We start from the raw sequence: 16,821 nt of genomic DNA on the forward strand, positions 1-16,821 counted from the left end.
GAGCTTTAAATTTTAATTCTATTAGTAAAGAAGAGGAAACCCCTATGTTTATGTTCCAAGTGAACTTGGATAAGGCACTAGTTTACCATATTATTTCAGCTGTCATATTGTGACTTGGTTGGTGTCCCTTCTGTGATCCAATTGGTCTTATATTTTGTTCACATTTTTTGGTGATGCTGATATTTAAAATAGTTCTCATGCATAGTGCACAAGTTTATCTTGTGTTTTTAAGTGCAAGAAATATGATATTCCTTATAGAGAAAATATGTGTGTTCAATATACTTGTTTAAGAATGAGTTATAGTGCTGTTGGCCATAAGTTTAATGTTAATGAGTTAACAATGTGTATTAAATAAGGTGTTTTTATTTTTTTAAATCCTTTTTTAGAACTAAGGTGTTTTTAAATGGAAACACGTATATCAGGGCACCTGGGTGGCTCAGTCGGTTGAGTGTCCGACTTCAGCTCAGGTCATGATCTCACAGCTCATGAGTTCAAGCCCAGCATCTGGCTCTGTGCTGACAGCTTGGAGCCTGGAGCCTGCTTTGGATTCTGTGCCTCCCTCTCTTTCTGCCCCAACCCACTCGCATTCTGTCTCTGTCTCTCTCAAAAATAAATAAACATTAAACAAAATTTAAATGGAAACACGTATAAATCAAGGTTACATATTGGTCAGCTGATGAAAACATAACCAGAGGCTTACAAGAAATTAAGTGTTTATTTTCCCTAGGAGCAGTGTTTCAGTATTCCTTAAATAAATTTTCACAGCTACTTTGTGAATTGCAACTACTGCAAATAATGACAATCAACTATAGTTTGATTACAGAAGTGTTTGGAAGGTTTGTGTCTTATATGGGAGTTATCCTGATGCTCATCTTCAGTCTTGGTTTTTACAATAGAATTTTGTCCTAAAACCTGTTAACTTCTGGAGGAAGCCAGTTTTTATCTCTCATTAATTTTAAACAAGTCATTTATAATTTTGAATTGACAAATCATTATTTTGAAGTTACAAATAATTTTAAGTCATTATTTTGAAGTTACAAATAATTTTAATGCAACGTCTTACCTTGTGAAAAGTACGATTGGCTTTGTTCAGTTTTAATGCTCCTTAACAGCTTTATTAGCTTGTATGTTTGCATACTACCCCCAAACTCTAATACTTTTTGAATATCTTGTTTAATTTTCTAAATCAGGAATTGACATTTTTTTTCTATAAAGGATTAGTAAGTTTTTAGACTGTACAGAACATAAGGCCACATATCCTTCTTTGTTTTTTGTTTATTTTTATTTTCATAAACCTTTACATATTCATAAAAAAATTTAGTTCAGAGACCAGGCCAGATTTAGCCAAGAGCGGTAGTTTGCCAATTCCTATTCTAAAATTTTCACTGTGGTATGCAGTCAGCTGCCTCTCTTTGGGTAGGGATCCCTTCTTCATCAGTATAACCTGTTTTTGAAAAGCCTGAATATGCCAATGTGCTATTTTCTTTGGACCAAAATCTTGGCCTTTTTTGTTTAGAGACAACAAATATGCTATATTTTATTGTTATTATGTTTCTCAACCAGAGCCTGATAAACATCAAATACATGGAGGAAGAAAAATGAAGTGTAAGCACAGCCACTTAACATCTTCGTACAGGGAGGAAAGATTGAGGAGCAAAAATTAATTGCCCATTTACCAAAGACAAATCAGTTTTACATTATACATATAATGTTTATGATTACCATAAAAAGAAAGGCATTCCATGTTTTTCAGATATATAACCTGGGACATGAGCATAGTACTGTCCAGTAGGAATTTCTTCAATCATGGAATTACTGTGTATCTGTGCTGTACAGTACACTGTTGAGCATGTGAAATGGGGCTAATATGACTAAGGAAATAAATTTAACATTTTACTTACTTTCTTTTAATTTAAATAACCACAGGCAGCTAATAGTTACCATATTGTGCAGCATAACTCTAAGAGCTTAAGTAACTTGTCCAGATTTAGACAGTTCCACAACTGGAATTCAAAACCAGGCCTGTGTAACTCCTAAGCTCATGTTTTTTCCATTATACCACACTGCCTCATAAATTAAAGGTGGATTGACCCTACCCTACTGAGTAGAAAATGTAGTAAATGCAAATTTACGTAGGCATTTTTCAAGATATATTAACTTCTTAGGCCACTAGTTTAGTTAATCTAGACTCTGGAGCACTAGATCATAAATATCAAACAATATGAACATATTTTATAGTTTGTATAAAATAGTTTTATGTTATTGTATTATGCAAAGTAAGATAAATACACTCTGAGAAGATTTGGGTATTGAAAAATATTTAGGTATTAACTTACTTCAAAAGTGGTGTTTTTTTTTTTTGTATCTAAGGAATAAGGTCTAACCAGGTGTTTTAAAATAGTTTTTAAGTGTAAGAATTGACATTCTTTAATCACTTCAGATATATTAACAAGATTTCTCAGGTGCATGGGAGAGAGTATCATTGATTACATCAGCTTTAATATTTTTTTGCTGAAAAATGACACAGATATGATGTAGAAATCTTATTTCATTAGTGGATACCAAGTGTAAAAAATCAAAAGTAATGTCTTTTGGGAAGGCAGGCCTAGATAAATTATTCTGTGATGCTGGCATATGTACCAAAGGGAAGCTTGAAGGAAAAAAACAGTGAACAAATCTTTATCAGTTTTGAGTCTTCATTTTACCCTGTGTTTCTGGAGTCAATCTAAATCAGAGTTATGCCTGGCTCAAAGAAGAAATTGCCTAACTAGTTTCAGTAGCTTTCCTTATTCTGCTCAGAAAATATTGAAAACTGTGTTAGAAATGAAGTTTAGACACTATCACTGTTACCAGAGAACATGTAAAATTCTTTGGCTAGTATTTGTTCCAGTTCTTGTACAGTTACACTTGTGTGTAATCAAGAGACCTCTTTCCTCTGGATGTCCTTTGTCAATTTCATCAAACCTCCTTTCCTATGTAAAACTTTAACAGTATTTGTTCCCTGGGAAGCTTTTCATTTGGCCTTGAACACATAATCTTTAGGAATTATTTTGGTACCTGAATGAACACTGGAGCACTTTGTTCTAAGAGCCAGTGATTTTCCTCATTCTTATTTCAAATCAAACTATATCTGAAACAGAGGTCACTTTTGGCTTTAGATTAAGCACGAGACAGAGAGAGCAATGTGTTGAGAAGTTAGGAAAAAGGATTTGTAATGGTAAGAAATAACTTTTATAAATAAGTTGTATTTCAAGATACAGCTTGAATCACCTAGTACTCCTTATCACCCTAGTCTTTTACTTTCTCCATAGAATTTATCATTTTGTAATATGTCATTTATTTATTGTGTTTATTGCCTGTTTGTGCTCCACTAGAATGTCAGCTCCATAAGAGCAAGAATCTTTGTTTTTTTTACTGATAATATCCTAGGCATGGAGGGTGTGGTCTGATAGTATTTCCTGAGCATGGTCTGACACTTATTTGTAGACTGAATGAATACCATGATCTTTTCTACTTCATCACTCAGATTTTGTATTCACTTCTTAATAATTATTTTATTGATATATTCTACATGAAGTACACAGTTAAAAAATTAATAAAAATAATATTTTACCATCTAGTATGGTAAGAGAATTTTAGGAATTATATTCTAAAAATGTATGAAGCAATTTGGAGTGCTTGCGTTTTTACTACTTCAAATGAAACCCATTAGTGTTCTAGGATACCAAATTTATCAGGAAATGGAAGATGAGGAGCTTTTCAATTAAAAATATGTTTTTGATATATCTTTCTCAGATGGGAAAACTGATAACCATACCTGCAGGTCTGATGTGTGCATCTATAAGTGTACATGCAGCCAAAGAAGAAGAATTGAAAAAGCAGCTAGTAAAACCAGAGCAGGTAATTTGCCTACAAAAGTTTGTGAATTTTGTATAACATAAATATGCAAAAGCCATGAGTGTTTTTTTTGAGTTATATCCATTCATCAAAAATATATCTTTAATAAAAATGTTAAGCACGTTTTAGAAGTTGAAAGAGGGGCACATAGGTGGCTTAGTCAGTTAAGCATCTGACTTTGGCTCAGGTCATGATTTCGCAGTTCATGAGTTCAAGCCCCACATCGGGCTCTGTGCTGACAGCTTGGAGTCTGGAGCCTGCTTCAGATTCTGTGTCTCCCTCTCTCTGTTCCCCTTGCCTGCTGACACACTCTCTCTCTTTCTCTCTCAAAAATAAATATACATTAAAAAATATAAAAAGGAAGTTGAAAGAAATAGTTATAGGGTGTATCAAAATAAATACTGTATTTATTATATTTAAATCAAACATCTAGGAGGAGATTCAGATAGTGGAGGAGTAGGGTGACCCAGGCTTGCCTTGTCCCTTGAAAACAGCTAGATAAATATCAAATCATTCTGATCACCCAAGAAATAGATCGGAGGCCTGAGCGAACAAACTGCACAACTAGAGATAAGAAAAACTGCCACATTATGGAAGGTAGGAATTGCAGAGAGTTGATTTGGAGGATAAAAGAGCTGTGGGCATTGAGGAGGGGAGGGAGCCCTGATCATGACAGAGGAGTGAGAATGAGAGAGAATGTGAGGAGAGAGAGCGACAGAGAAAGAGTGAAAACATGCACAAATGATTGCATGACAAAAACCTCTTGCCAAAATCCACTGACTTGGAAAAGGAGAGAGGCTAAATACCATAAGTTTTTGTAAGCAATGGAGTGCAGAGTCTGAAGTTTTGGAGGTCTGTCCCATTGCCAGTGTCCTCTGGTGGGCTTAGCAGTGCTCTGGTGGGGAAGGAGGGCAAAAAACCAGGAGCAGGAAGGGTGGCCTGAGGATCCCCAGGGTTGCACGAGGAGAAGCACTTCCCTTTCTTGTAGTGCATTTGGGAGAGGTGACATGGCCTCTCCAGGGACAAAAGACATGGCAGGCACCATTGAGTGTCCCCGTTCACTAACATAGAAACAGGGATGCTAGGTGAGTGTGGCAAGCCTTTGTGTGGGCTTCTTGCTTCTCTTTACTATAAACTCAGAGCCGCTATGTAGTCATGTAACTGTTTTCTGGGACAAGCTGATGTCCTGCCACAGTGCAGTGAGACCCTCCCCCAGAGGATCTGCACAGGTCTGTGCCACTAGGATCTCTTGGATTTGGAGTTTTGAAAAACCAGCTGCATGCCTGAGATAAAACACAGGAGTGCTGTGCCAGCTTGCAGGCAGACAGCTCAGATGCAGGCAGGGTGAAGGCAGTGATCTGAGAGAAGCCTGGGATACAGGAGTGGTGATCATTTCCTCTTCTCTGAGGGCTTCCTCAGAGGTAAGGAAAAAGTGCAGGTAAATCTCTCCTAGGAAAAGTCTGCCTGAGAATCCAGGCCCCATCCCCATCCCCAGACAACCAGCACAAACCCCTTGTGTGTACCAAATCTAGTGATCATAAAGTGCTACAAAGCTTAAGCCCTAGGGGAAATAGGATCTAACTTCCTTTGCTTTTATTAATCTTTTTGTATGGGATACAGAATAATTTATTTTATTTATTTAAAAAAATTAATTTAATTTTATTATTTTACCTTTTTTGGATCTAGCTTCTTTTATAGAAAATTTTTAACATTTTAATTTATTTTTGAGAGACGTAGACAGAGCATGAGTGGGGGAGGGGCAGAGAGAGAGGGAGGCATGGAACCCGAAGCATGCTCCAGGCTCTGAGCCGTCAGCACAGAGCCCAATGACGGGGCTCGAACACAAGAACCATGAGACCATGACCTGAGCTGAAGTCGGATGTTTAACCAACTGAGTCACTCAGGTGTCCCAATAATAGGCTTTTTTAACAATCATACAAAAAAGCAGTGATCCAGACAAAAATGACAAGATGGAGGAATTCACCCCAAGAGAAAGAACAGGAAGTCACAGCCAGGTATTTAATCAATATAGATACAAGTAAGATGTCTGAACCAAACTTTATTTTTTTATTTTTTATTTTATTTTTTTTTTTTTCCTGAAATTTATTGACAAATTGGTTTCCATAAAACACCCAGTGCTCATCCCAAAAGGTGCCCTCCTCAATACCCATCACCCACCCTCTCCTCCCTCCCACCCCCCATCAACCCTCAGTTTGTTCTCAGTTTTTAACAGTCTCTTATGCTTTGGCTCTCTCCCATTCTAACCTCTTTTTTTTTTTTTCCCTTCCTCTCCCCCATGGGTTCCTGTTAAGTTTCTCAGGATCCACATAAGAGTGAAACCATATGGTATCTGTCTTTCTCTGTATGGCTTATTTCACTTAGCATCACACTCTCCAGTTCCATCCACATTGCTACAAAAGGCCATATTTCATTTTTTCTCATTGCCACGTAATATTCCATTGTGTATATAAACCACAATTTCTTTATCCATTCATCAGTTGATGGACATTTAGGCTCTTTCCATAATTTGGCTATTGTTGAGAGTGCTGCTATGAACATTGGGGTACAAGTGGCCCTATGCATCAGTGCTCCTGTATCCCTTGGGTAAATTCCTAGCAGTGCTATTGCTGGGTCATAGGGTAGGTCTATTTTTAATTTTCTGAGGAACCTCCACACTGCTTTCCAGAGCGGCTGCACCAATTTGCATTCCCACCAACAGTGCAAGAGGGTTCCCGTTTCTCCACATCCTCTCCAGCATCTATAGTCTCCTGATTTGTTCATTTTGGCCACTCTGACTGGCGTGAGGTGATACCTGAGTGTGGTTTTGATTTGTATTTCCCTGATAAGGAGCGACGCTGAACATCTTTTCATGTGCCTGTTGGCCATCCGGATGTCTTCTTTAGAGAAGTGTCTATTCATGTTTTCTGCCCATTTCTTCACTGGGTTATTTGTTTTTTGGGTGTGGAGTTTGGTGAGCTCTTTATAGATTTTGGATACTAGCCCTTTGTCCGATATGTCATTTGCGAATATCTTTTCCCATTCCGTTGGTTGCCTTTTAGTTTTGTTGGTTGTTTCCTTTGCTGTGCAGAAGCTTTTTATCTTCATAAGGTCCCAGTAATTCACTTTTGCTTTTAATTCCCTTGCCTTTGGGGATGTGTCGAGTAAGAGATTGCTACGGCTGAGGTCAGAGAGGTCTTTTCCTGCTTTCTCCTCTAAGGTTTTGATGGTTTCCTGTCTCACATTTAGGTCCTTTATCCATTTTGAGTTTATTTTTGTGAATGGTGTGAGAAAGTGGTCTAGTTTCAACCTTCTGCATGTTGCTGTCCAGTTCTCCCAGCACCATTTGTTAAAGAGGCTGTCTTTTTTCCATTGGATGTTCTTTCCTGCTTTGTCAAAGATGAGTTGGCCATACGTTTGTGGGTCTAGTTCTGGGGTTTCTATTCTATTCCATTGGTCTATGTGTCTGTTTTGGTGCCAATACCATGCTGTCTTGATGATGACAGCTTTGTAGTAGAGGCTAAAGTCTGGGATTGTGATGCCTCCTGCTTTGGTCTTCTTCTTCAAAATTCCTTTGGCTATTCGGGGCCTTTTGTGGTTCCATATGAATTTTAGGATTGCTTGTTCTAGTTTCGAGAAGAATGCTGGTGCAATTTTGATTGGGATTGCATTGAATGTGTAGATAGCTTTGGGTAGTATTGACATTTTGACAATATTTATTTTTCCAATCCATGAGCAGGGAATGTCTTTCCATTTCTTTCAATTTCCTTCAGAAGCTTTCTATAGTTTTCAGCATACAGATCCTTTACATCTTTGGTTAGATTTATTCCTAGGTATTTTATGCTTCTTGGTGCAATTGTGAATGGGATCAGTTTCTTTATTTGTCTTTCTGTTGCTTCATTGTTAGTGTATAAGAATGCAACTGATTTCTGTACATTGATTTTGTATCCTGCAACTTTGCTGAATTCCTGTATCAGTTCTAGCAGACTTTTGGTGGAGTCTATCGGATTTTCCATGTATAATATCATGTCATCTGCAAAAAGCGAAAGCTTGACTTCATCTTTGCCAATTTTGATGCCTTTGATTTCCTTTTGTTGTCTGATTGCTGATGCTAGAACTTCCAGCACTATGTTAAACAGCAGCGGTGAGAGTGGGCATCCTTGTCGTGTTCCTGATCTCAGGGAAAAAGCTTTCAGTTTTTCCCCATTGAGGATGATGTTAGCTGTGGGCTTTTCATAAATGGCTTTTATGATCTTTAAGTATGTTCCTTCTATCCCGACTTTCTCAAGGGTTTTTATTAAGAAAGGGTGCTGGATTTTGTCGAAGGCCTTTTCTGCATCGATTGACAGGATCATATGGTTCTTCTCTCTTTTTTTGTTAATGTGATGTATCACGTTGATTGATTTGCGAATGTTGAACCAGCCCTGCATCCCAGGAATGAATCCCACTTGATCATGGTGAATAATTCTTTTTATATGCCGTTGAATTCGATTTGCTAGTATCTTATTGAGAATTTTTGCATCCATATTCATCAGGGATATTGGCCTGTAGTTCTCTTTTTTTACTGGGTCTCTGTCTGGTTTAGGAATCAAAGTAATACTGGCTTCATAGAATGAGTCTGGAAGTTTTCCTTCCCTTTCTATTTCTTGGAATAGCTTGAGAAGGATAGGTATTATCTCTGCTTTAAACGTCTGGTAGAACTCCCCTGGGAAGCCATCTGGTCCTGGACTCTTATTTGTTGGGAGATTTTTGATAACCGATTCAATTTCTTCGCTGGTTATGGGTCTGTTCAAGCTTTCTATTTCCTCCTGATTGAGTTTTGGAAGCGTGTGGGTGTTCAGGAATTTGTCCATTTCTTCCAGGTTGTCCAATTTGTTGGCATATAAGTTTTCATAGTATTCCCTGATAATTGTTTGTATCTCTGAGGGATTGGTTGTAATAATTCCATTTTCATTCATGATTTTATCTATTTGGGTCATCTCCCTTTTCTTTTTGAGAAGCCTGGCTAGAGGTTTGTCAATTTTGTTTATTTTTTCAAAAAACCAACTCTTGGTTTCGTTGATCTGCTCTACAGTTTTTTTAGTTTCTATATTGTTTATTTCTGCTCTGATCTTTATTATTTCTCTTCTTCTGCTGGGCTTAGGCTGCCTTTGCTGTTCTGCTTCTAGTTCCTTTAGGTGTGCTGTTAGATTTTGTATTTGGGATTTTTCTTGTTTCTTGAGATAGGCCTGGATTGCAATGTATTTTCCTCTCAGGACTGCCTTTGCTGCGTCCCAAAGCGTTTGGATTGTTGTATTTTCATTTTCGTTTGTTTCCATATATTTTTTAATTTCTTCTCTAATTGCCTGGTTGACCCACTCATTCGTTAGTAGGGTGTTCTTTAACCTCCATGCTTTTGGAGGTTTTCCAGACTTTTTTCTGTGGTTGATTTCAAGCTTCATAGCATTGTGGTCTGAAAGTAAGCATGGTATAATTTCAATTCTTGTAAACTTATGAAGGGCTGTTTTGTGACCCAGTATATGATCTATCTTGGAGAATGTTCCATGTGCACTCGAGAAGAAAGTATATTCTGTTGCTTTGGGATGCAGAGTTCTAAATATATCTGTCAAGTCCATCTGATCCAATGTCTCATTCAGGGCCCTTGTTTCTTTATTGACCGTGTGTCTAGATGATCTATCCATTTCTGTAAGTGGTGTATTAAAGTCCCCTGCAATTACCACATTCTTATCAATAAGGTTGCTTATGTTTATGAGTAATTGTTTTATATATTTGGGGGCTCCGGTATTCGGCGCATAGACATTTATAATTGTTAGCTCTTCCTGATGGATAGACCCTGTAACTATTATATAATGTCCTTCTTCATCTCTTGTTACAGCCTTTAATTTAAAGTCTAGTTTGTCTGATATAAGTATGGCTACTCCAGCTTTCTTTTGGCTTCCAGTCGCATGATAAATAGTTCTCCATCCCCTCACTCTCAATCTAAAGGTGTCCTCAGGTCTAAAATGAGTCTCTTGTAGACAGCAAATAGATGGGTCTTGTTTTTTTATCCATTCTGATACCCTATGTCTTTTGGTTGGCGCATTTAATCCATTTACATTCAGTGTTATTATAGAAAGATACGGGTTTAGAGTCATTGTGATGTCTGTATGTTTTATGCTTGTAGTGATGTCTCTGGGACTTTGTCTCACAGGGTCCCCCTTAGGATCTCTTGTAGGGCTGGTTTAGTGGTGACAAATTCCTTCAGTTTTTGTTTGTTTGGGAAGACCTTTATCTCTCCTTCTATTCTAAATGACAGACTTGCTGGATAAAGGATTCTTGGCTGCATATTTTTTCTGTCTAGCACCCTGAAAATCTCGTGCCAATTCTTTCTGGCCTGCCAAGTTTCAAAAGAGAGATCAGTCACGAGTCTTATAGGTCTCCCTTTATATGTGAGGGCACGTTTACCCCTTGCTGCTTTCAGAATTTTCTCTTTATCCTTGTATTTTGCCAGTTTCACTATGATATGTCGTGCAGAAGATCGATTCAAGTTACGTCTGAAGGGAGTTCTCTGTGCCTCTTGGATTTCAATGCCTTTTTCCTTCCCCAGTTCAGGGAAGTTCTCAGCTATGATTTCTTCAAGTACCCCTTCAGCACCTTTCCCTCTCTCTTCCTCCTCTGGGATACCAATTATGCGTATATTATTTCTTTTTAGTGTATCACTTAATTCTCTAATTTTCCCCTCATACTCCTGGATTTTTTTATCTCTCTTTTTCTCAGCTTCCTCTTTTTCCATAACTTTATCTTCTAGTTCACCTATTCTCTCCTCTGCCTCTTCAAGCCGAGCTGTGGTGGTTTCCATTTTGTTATGCATTTCGTTTAAAGCGTTTTTCAGCTCCTCGTGACTGTTCCTTAGTCCCTTGATCTCTGTAGCAAGAGATTCTCTGCTGTCCTGTATACTGTTTTCAAGCCCAGCGATTAATTTTATGACTATTATTCTAAATTCACTTTCTGTTATATTATTTAAATCCTTTTTGATCAGCTCATTAGCTGTTGTTATTTCCTGGAGATTCTTCTGAGGGGAGTTCTTCCGCTTGGTCATTTTGGATAGTCCCTGGCGTGGTGAGGACCTGCAGGGCACTTCCCCTGTGCTGTGGTGTATACCTGGAGTTGGTGGGCGGGGCCGCAGTCAGACCTGATGTCTGCCCCCAGCCCACCGCTGGGGCCACAGTCAGACTGGTGTGTGCCTTCTCTTCCCCTCTCCTAGGGGCGGGATTCACTGTGGGGTGGTGTGGCTCGTCTGGGCTACTTGCACCCTGCCAGGCTTGTGATGCTGGGGATCTGGCGTATTAGCTGGGGTGGGTAGGCAAGGTGCTCGGGGGCAGGAGGGGCAGGCTTAGATCGCTTCTCCTTAGGTGATCCACTTCAGGAGGGGCCCTGTGGCAGCGGGAGGGAGTCAGATCCGCTGCCGGAGGTTTGGCTCCGCCGAAGCGCAGAGTTGGGTGTTTGTGCGGAACGAGCAAGTTCCCTGGCAGGAACCGGTTCCCTTTGGGATTTCGGCTGGGGGATGGGCGGGGGAAATGGCGCTGGCGAGCGCCTTTGTTCCCCACCAAACTGAGCTCTGTTGTCAGGGGGCTCAGCAGCTCTCCCTCCCTTTGTCCTTCAGCCTTCCCGCTTTCAGAGCAGAGCTGTTAATTTATGACCTCCCAGACGCTAAGTCGCGCTTGCTGTCGGAACACAGTCCACCCGGCCCCTCCGCTTTTGCAAGCCCGACTCGGGGCTCTGCTTGGCCGGCGAGTCGCCCCTCCGCTCCGGCTCCCTCCCGCCAGTCCGTGGAGCGCGCACCGCCTCGCCGCCCTTCCTACCCTCTTCCGTGGGCCTCTCGTCTGCGTTTGGCTCCGGAGACTCTGTTCTGCTAATCCTCTGGCGGTTTTCTGGGTTATTTAGGCAGGTGTAGATGGAATCTAAGTGATCAGCAGGACGTGCGGTGAGCCCAGCGTCCTCCTAAGCCGCCATCTTGCCGCAACCTCTGAACCAAACTTTAAAACAATAATCATAAGGACACTAGCTGGGATTGAAAAAATAATAGAAGACACTAGTGAATTCCTTACTGCAGAGATAAAAGAACTAAAAACTACTCAGGCTGAAATAAAAAAATGCTGTAACCAAGATGCAAAACCAAATATATGCAGACATTGAGGATGGATGAAGCAGAGGAACCAATCAGTGATATAGAAGATAAAATTATGGGAAGAAACTGAAGCCAAAATAAAGAGGGAAAGAAAGGTATTGGATTACAAATATATATAGAACTCAATACCTCCTTAAAGCATAATAATATTTGTATCATAGGCATCTCAGAAGAAGAGAAAGAGAAAGGGGCAGAAGCTTTATTTGAGCAAATTTTGGCTGAAAACATCCCTAATCTGAGGAAGTAAATAGGCATCAAAATCCAAGATGCACAGAGAACTCAGATTAATTCAACAAAGCTGACTGTAACCAAGATATATCATAGTCAAATTCACAAAATACATAGATAAGGAAAGGAAAGAATCCTGAAAGTAGCAAGGGGAAAAAGTCCTTAATCTACAAAGAAAGACATCAGGTTCCCAACATATCTTTGTAGAGAAACTTGGCAGGCCAGAAGGGAGTAGTATGATATATTCAATGTGCTGAATGTGAAAAATATGCAGCCAAGAATACTTTATCCGGCAGGCTGTCATTCAGAATAGAAGCAGAGATAGAGTTTCCCAGACAAAACAAAAGGAGTTTGTGACCACTAAAAAAGTCCTATAAGAAATATTAAAGGGGCTCTTTTGGTGGGGGGGATAAACCAAAAGCAGCAACCACTACAAAAGAACAGAGAACATCGTCAGAAACACCAATTTCAGGTAACACAATGGCACTAAATTCATATCTATCAATAATTACTCTGAATATAAATGGACTAAATGCTCTTATCAAAACACATAGAGTATCAGAACAGATATAAAAAAAAAAACGCAGGGGTGCCTGGGTGGCTTGGTAGGTTAAACATCTGACTCTTGATTTCAGCTCAGGTCATGATCTCATGGTTTTGAGTTCGAGTTTGGCTTTTTGATGATTCCAAATGAGACAAAGTCCCTGCTGAAAAGGAGATTTACAGGCTAATATCCCTGATGAACATGGATGCAGCATTTCTCAACAAGATACTATCAAATTGAATCCCAACAGTACGTTAGAAGAATCATTCACCACGATCATCTGGGATTTATTTCTGGGCTACACAAACAGTGTGATATACTGTATTAATAAAATAAAGGGTAAGAACCATATGATTCAATAGATGCAGAAAAAGCATTTCTCAAAATACAGCATCCATTCTTGATAAAAACCCTCAACCAAGTAGATATAGATTGAACCTAACTCATCATCATAAAAATTATATATGAAAGACCCACAGCTAATATCATCCCCAATGGGGAAAAACAGGTTTTCCTCTAAGGTCAGGAACAAGACATGGATGTCCACTCATTATTATTTAATATAGTACTGGAACTCTTAGCCTCAGCAATCAGACAACAAAAAGAAATTACATCCAAATCAGCAAGGAAGAAGTCAAACTTTCACTGTTTGCAAATGATATGATACTGTATGTAGAAAACCTGAAATACTCCAAAAAATTGCCATCACTAACACATGAATTTAGCAAAGTTGCAGGAAAAGAAATCAACATATAGAAATATGGTGCATTTCTATTTACCAATAATGAAGCAGCAGAAAAAGAAATGAAGGAATAACCCCATTGACAGTTGCAGTAAAAACAATAATAGACCTAGGAAAAAACATACTCAAAGTGGTAAAAGATCTGTACCCCGAAAACTATAGAATGGTTATGAAGGAAATTGAAGAGGACACATAGAAATGGCATACTTTCCATGCTCATGGATTAGAAGAATAAACATTGTTAAAATGTCTGTAATAACCAAAACAACTTAAACATTTACTGCAACCCCTATCAAAATACACTGAAATTATTCTCAGAGCTAGAACAATCTTAAAATTTTCATGGAACCATAAAAGACTCTGAATAACCAAAGCAATCCTGAAAAAAAAGCAAAGCTGGAGACACCACAATTTCAGACATCAAGCTGAATTACAGAACTGTAGTCATCAAGACAGTATGGTAGTGGCACAAAACTAGATATGTAGATCAATGGAACAGAATGGAAAACCCAGAAATGGACCCACATTTATATGGTCGACTGATCTTCGATAAAGCAGGAATGAATATCTGATGGAAAAGACAGTTTCTTCAACAAATGGTGTTGGGAAAACCGGGCATTGACACGCAGAGAATGACCACTTTCTTACACCATATACAAACATAAATTCTAAATGGATGAAAGACCTAAATGTGAGACAGGAAACCATCAAACTCCAATGAGATAACACAGGCAGCCACCTCTTTGACCTTGGCCAGAGTATCTTACTAGACATGTCAGTGGAGGAAAGGTAAACAAAAGTAGACATGAACTATTGGGATCTCATCAAGATAAAAAGCTTCTTCACAGTGAAGTAAACAATCAACAAAACTAAAAGGCAGCCCATGGAATGGGGGAAGATGTTTGCAAATGACTTATCAGGTAAAGGGTTAGTATGCAAAATCTATAAAGTACTTATCAAACTCAACACCCAAAAAAACAATCCAGTGAAGAAATGTGCAAAAGACATGAATAGACACTTCTCCAAAGTAGACTTCCAGGTGGCTAACAGTCCTATGAAAAGATCGTCATCGTTCATCATCAGGGAAATACCAAGTCAAAACCACAATAAGATACCACCTCACACCTTTCACAATGGCTAAAATTGACAACACAGGAAACGAGATGTTGGCAAGATTGTGGCAAATGGGGAACCCTCTTATACTGTGGTAGGAATTCATATTGGTTCAGCCACAGTATGGAATTTCCTCAAAAAGTTAAAACTACCCTATGACCCAGAAATTGCACTACTAGGTATTTATCCAAAAGATACAAAAATACTAATTCATGGCAACATACACCCTGATTTTAATAACATTATCAACAATAGCCAAACTATTGAAAGAGCCTAAGTGTCCATCGACTGATGACTGGATAAAGAAATTGTATATATATGATGGAATACTACTTAGCCATAAAAAGGAATGAAATTTTGCTATTTGCAAGTATATGGATAGAGCTAGAATGTATTATGCTGAGCATTAATAAGTCCATCAGACATACCATATGATGTCACTCATATGTGGAATTTAGGGAACAAAATAGATCAATATGTAGCATGGGGGAAAAGGGAGGGAAACAAACCATTTGACTGTTAATGATAGAGAACCAACTGAGGGTTGATGGAGATAGGTGGGTGGGGTATGGGCTAAATTGGTGATGGGTATTAAGGAGGGCACTTTTTATGAAGAGCACTATGTGTTATATGTATGTTACAAATCACTAAATTCTACTCCTGCAACCAGTATTACACTGTATGTAAGTAACTAAGATTTAAATAAAAGTTGGAATAAAAATAAAGCATCTAAAATCCTAACTTCAATGGAAAAAAAGTTACTAATTTTTCTTAGTGAATAACAATGTACAGGGGCTTAGTAATTATAAGCAGTTTGATTTTTTTTCTCAACAAATTTATGTGAGCATACCTGATATTTGCAAACCTTTGTTTAAGAAATTCATTAAGACCTCAGTTTTGAAAGTGACTTTGGATATTTTCTAGTTTAGTCTTCTCTATGGTTCTGTAATCCCCTCTATGATAGGCACACAGAGTGGCCATTTATCTTTTACAATAATGAAACTCTGGATAAAAGAACCTAAGGCAGTCCATCCATTTTCTGGCAGCTCTCATTTTACCTAAGGTCTTTCCTTATGTCAAACACAAACCTGTCTCATAATAAGTTCTATCCATTTGCTTTGCTGCTCTTCCGTTGGTGCTATACAGAAAAAATTTCATCCCTCTTCCATAAAACAACACTGCATATTTCAGTTATACTTTAACTAATTTTGCATACTGGATAAGTGTATTATTAACTTTAATCCTCATATACCATAAATTGGAGTTCTTGTGTATAATGATCATTCTTTGCCAAAAATATGTAGCATAGTGTTTTCTAACAGATGTATTTTGACAACTATAGAATAGAGTCAGATTCTGACTTCTCTTGTTCTAGGTAATATATTTCTATGTATACTATCTAAGAACACATTCATTTTTATATTTATATTTAAGTGTCCTTATAGTCAACCTTGCTTATAATTTACCTTTAACCATGACATAGTAAAGTGGGAGTTCTCTAAAATTAATTCAACCTCTTTACATGGGCTACTGATAAGCTATGTCTTTTTCCAATCTGTACTTATGCATGTAGACTAGGGACAATTATGCCTGTTTAACTTAAATCTTACTGATCCAGTCTATCATATCTAATTGTGGTTATTGGTTTCTCTTTGCCATTGTACTTTTTTTAGGGGGATCTTTCTCTTTTATTAGATTAAAAAACACAAATAAAACTGTCGTAGACTATGGGTCTAGAGTTCTCTCTTGTCTAGCAAAAGAGCAGGACTCAGGATTGAAAGTGAGAGATGGCTAATGTCCGGGAAAAGACAAGAGCCCCGAATAAGGTCCTTGTCCCGTTTTTATTAGAATCAGAAGGCTTACAAACATGGCGATGGACATGCACAAAGGGACAATGAATCTGTGAACATTAACTTGTGGACGTGAGGGAAAGGGGTTCTTGAAGATATTCATGGTTAGGGGTTTGGGTTAATACAAAACAAAATCCGGGCACCGGGCAGTTGGGAGGAAGGTTCTTTACAGCGGATATGAGGCAGCATCTCTGTTTATCTTAGCTAGCCTAGGGGATGAGACAGATAGGGGAAATAACATCAGGGTTAATAAGGCACCTTTTCTTTTGTTAACCATCTCTGC

The 16,821-nt window shown here is 38.5% G+C and overlaps 1 protein-coding gene across 2 annotated transcripts in view; it reads left to right on the forward strand.

Annotated features, from left to right (window-relative positions):
• Positions 1 to 16,821, forward strand: part of APOOL (apolipoprotein O like) — a 102,895-nt gene that overhangs the window by 32,414 nt on the left and 53,660 nt on the right. Inside the window, exon 2 of one of the 2 annotated variants that reach the window (XM_043571258.1) lies at positions 3,796 to 3,900. The exons of the other annotated variant lie outside the window; for it this stretch is intronic. Coding sequence (XP_043427193.1) covers positions 3,796 to 3,900 — 105 coding nt within the window. The remainder of the gene's footprint in view (positions 1 to 3,795; positions 3,901 to 16,821) is intronic. 2 annotated transcript variants of the gene reach the window in all.

The sequence above is a fragment of the Prionailurus bengalensis genome, chromosome X (assembly GCF_016509475.1).
Source record: "Prionailurus bengalensis isolate Pbe53 chromosome X, Fcat_Pben_1.1_paternal_pri, whole genome shotgun sequence".
In the NCBI taxonomy this organism is placed as follows: domain Eukaryota; kingdom Metazoa; phylum Chordata; class Mammalia; order Carnivora; family Felidae; genus Prionailurus; species Prionailurus bengalensis.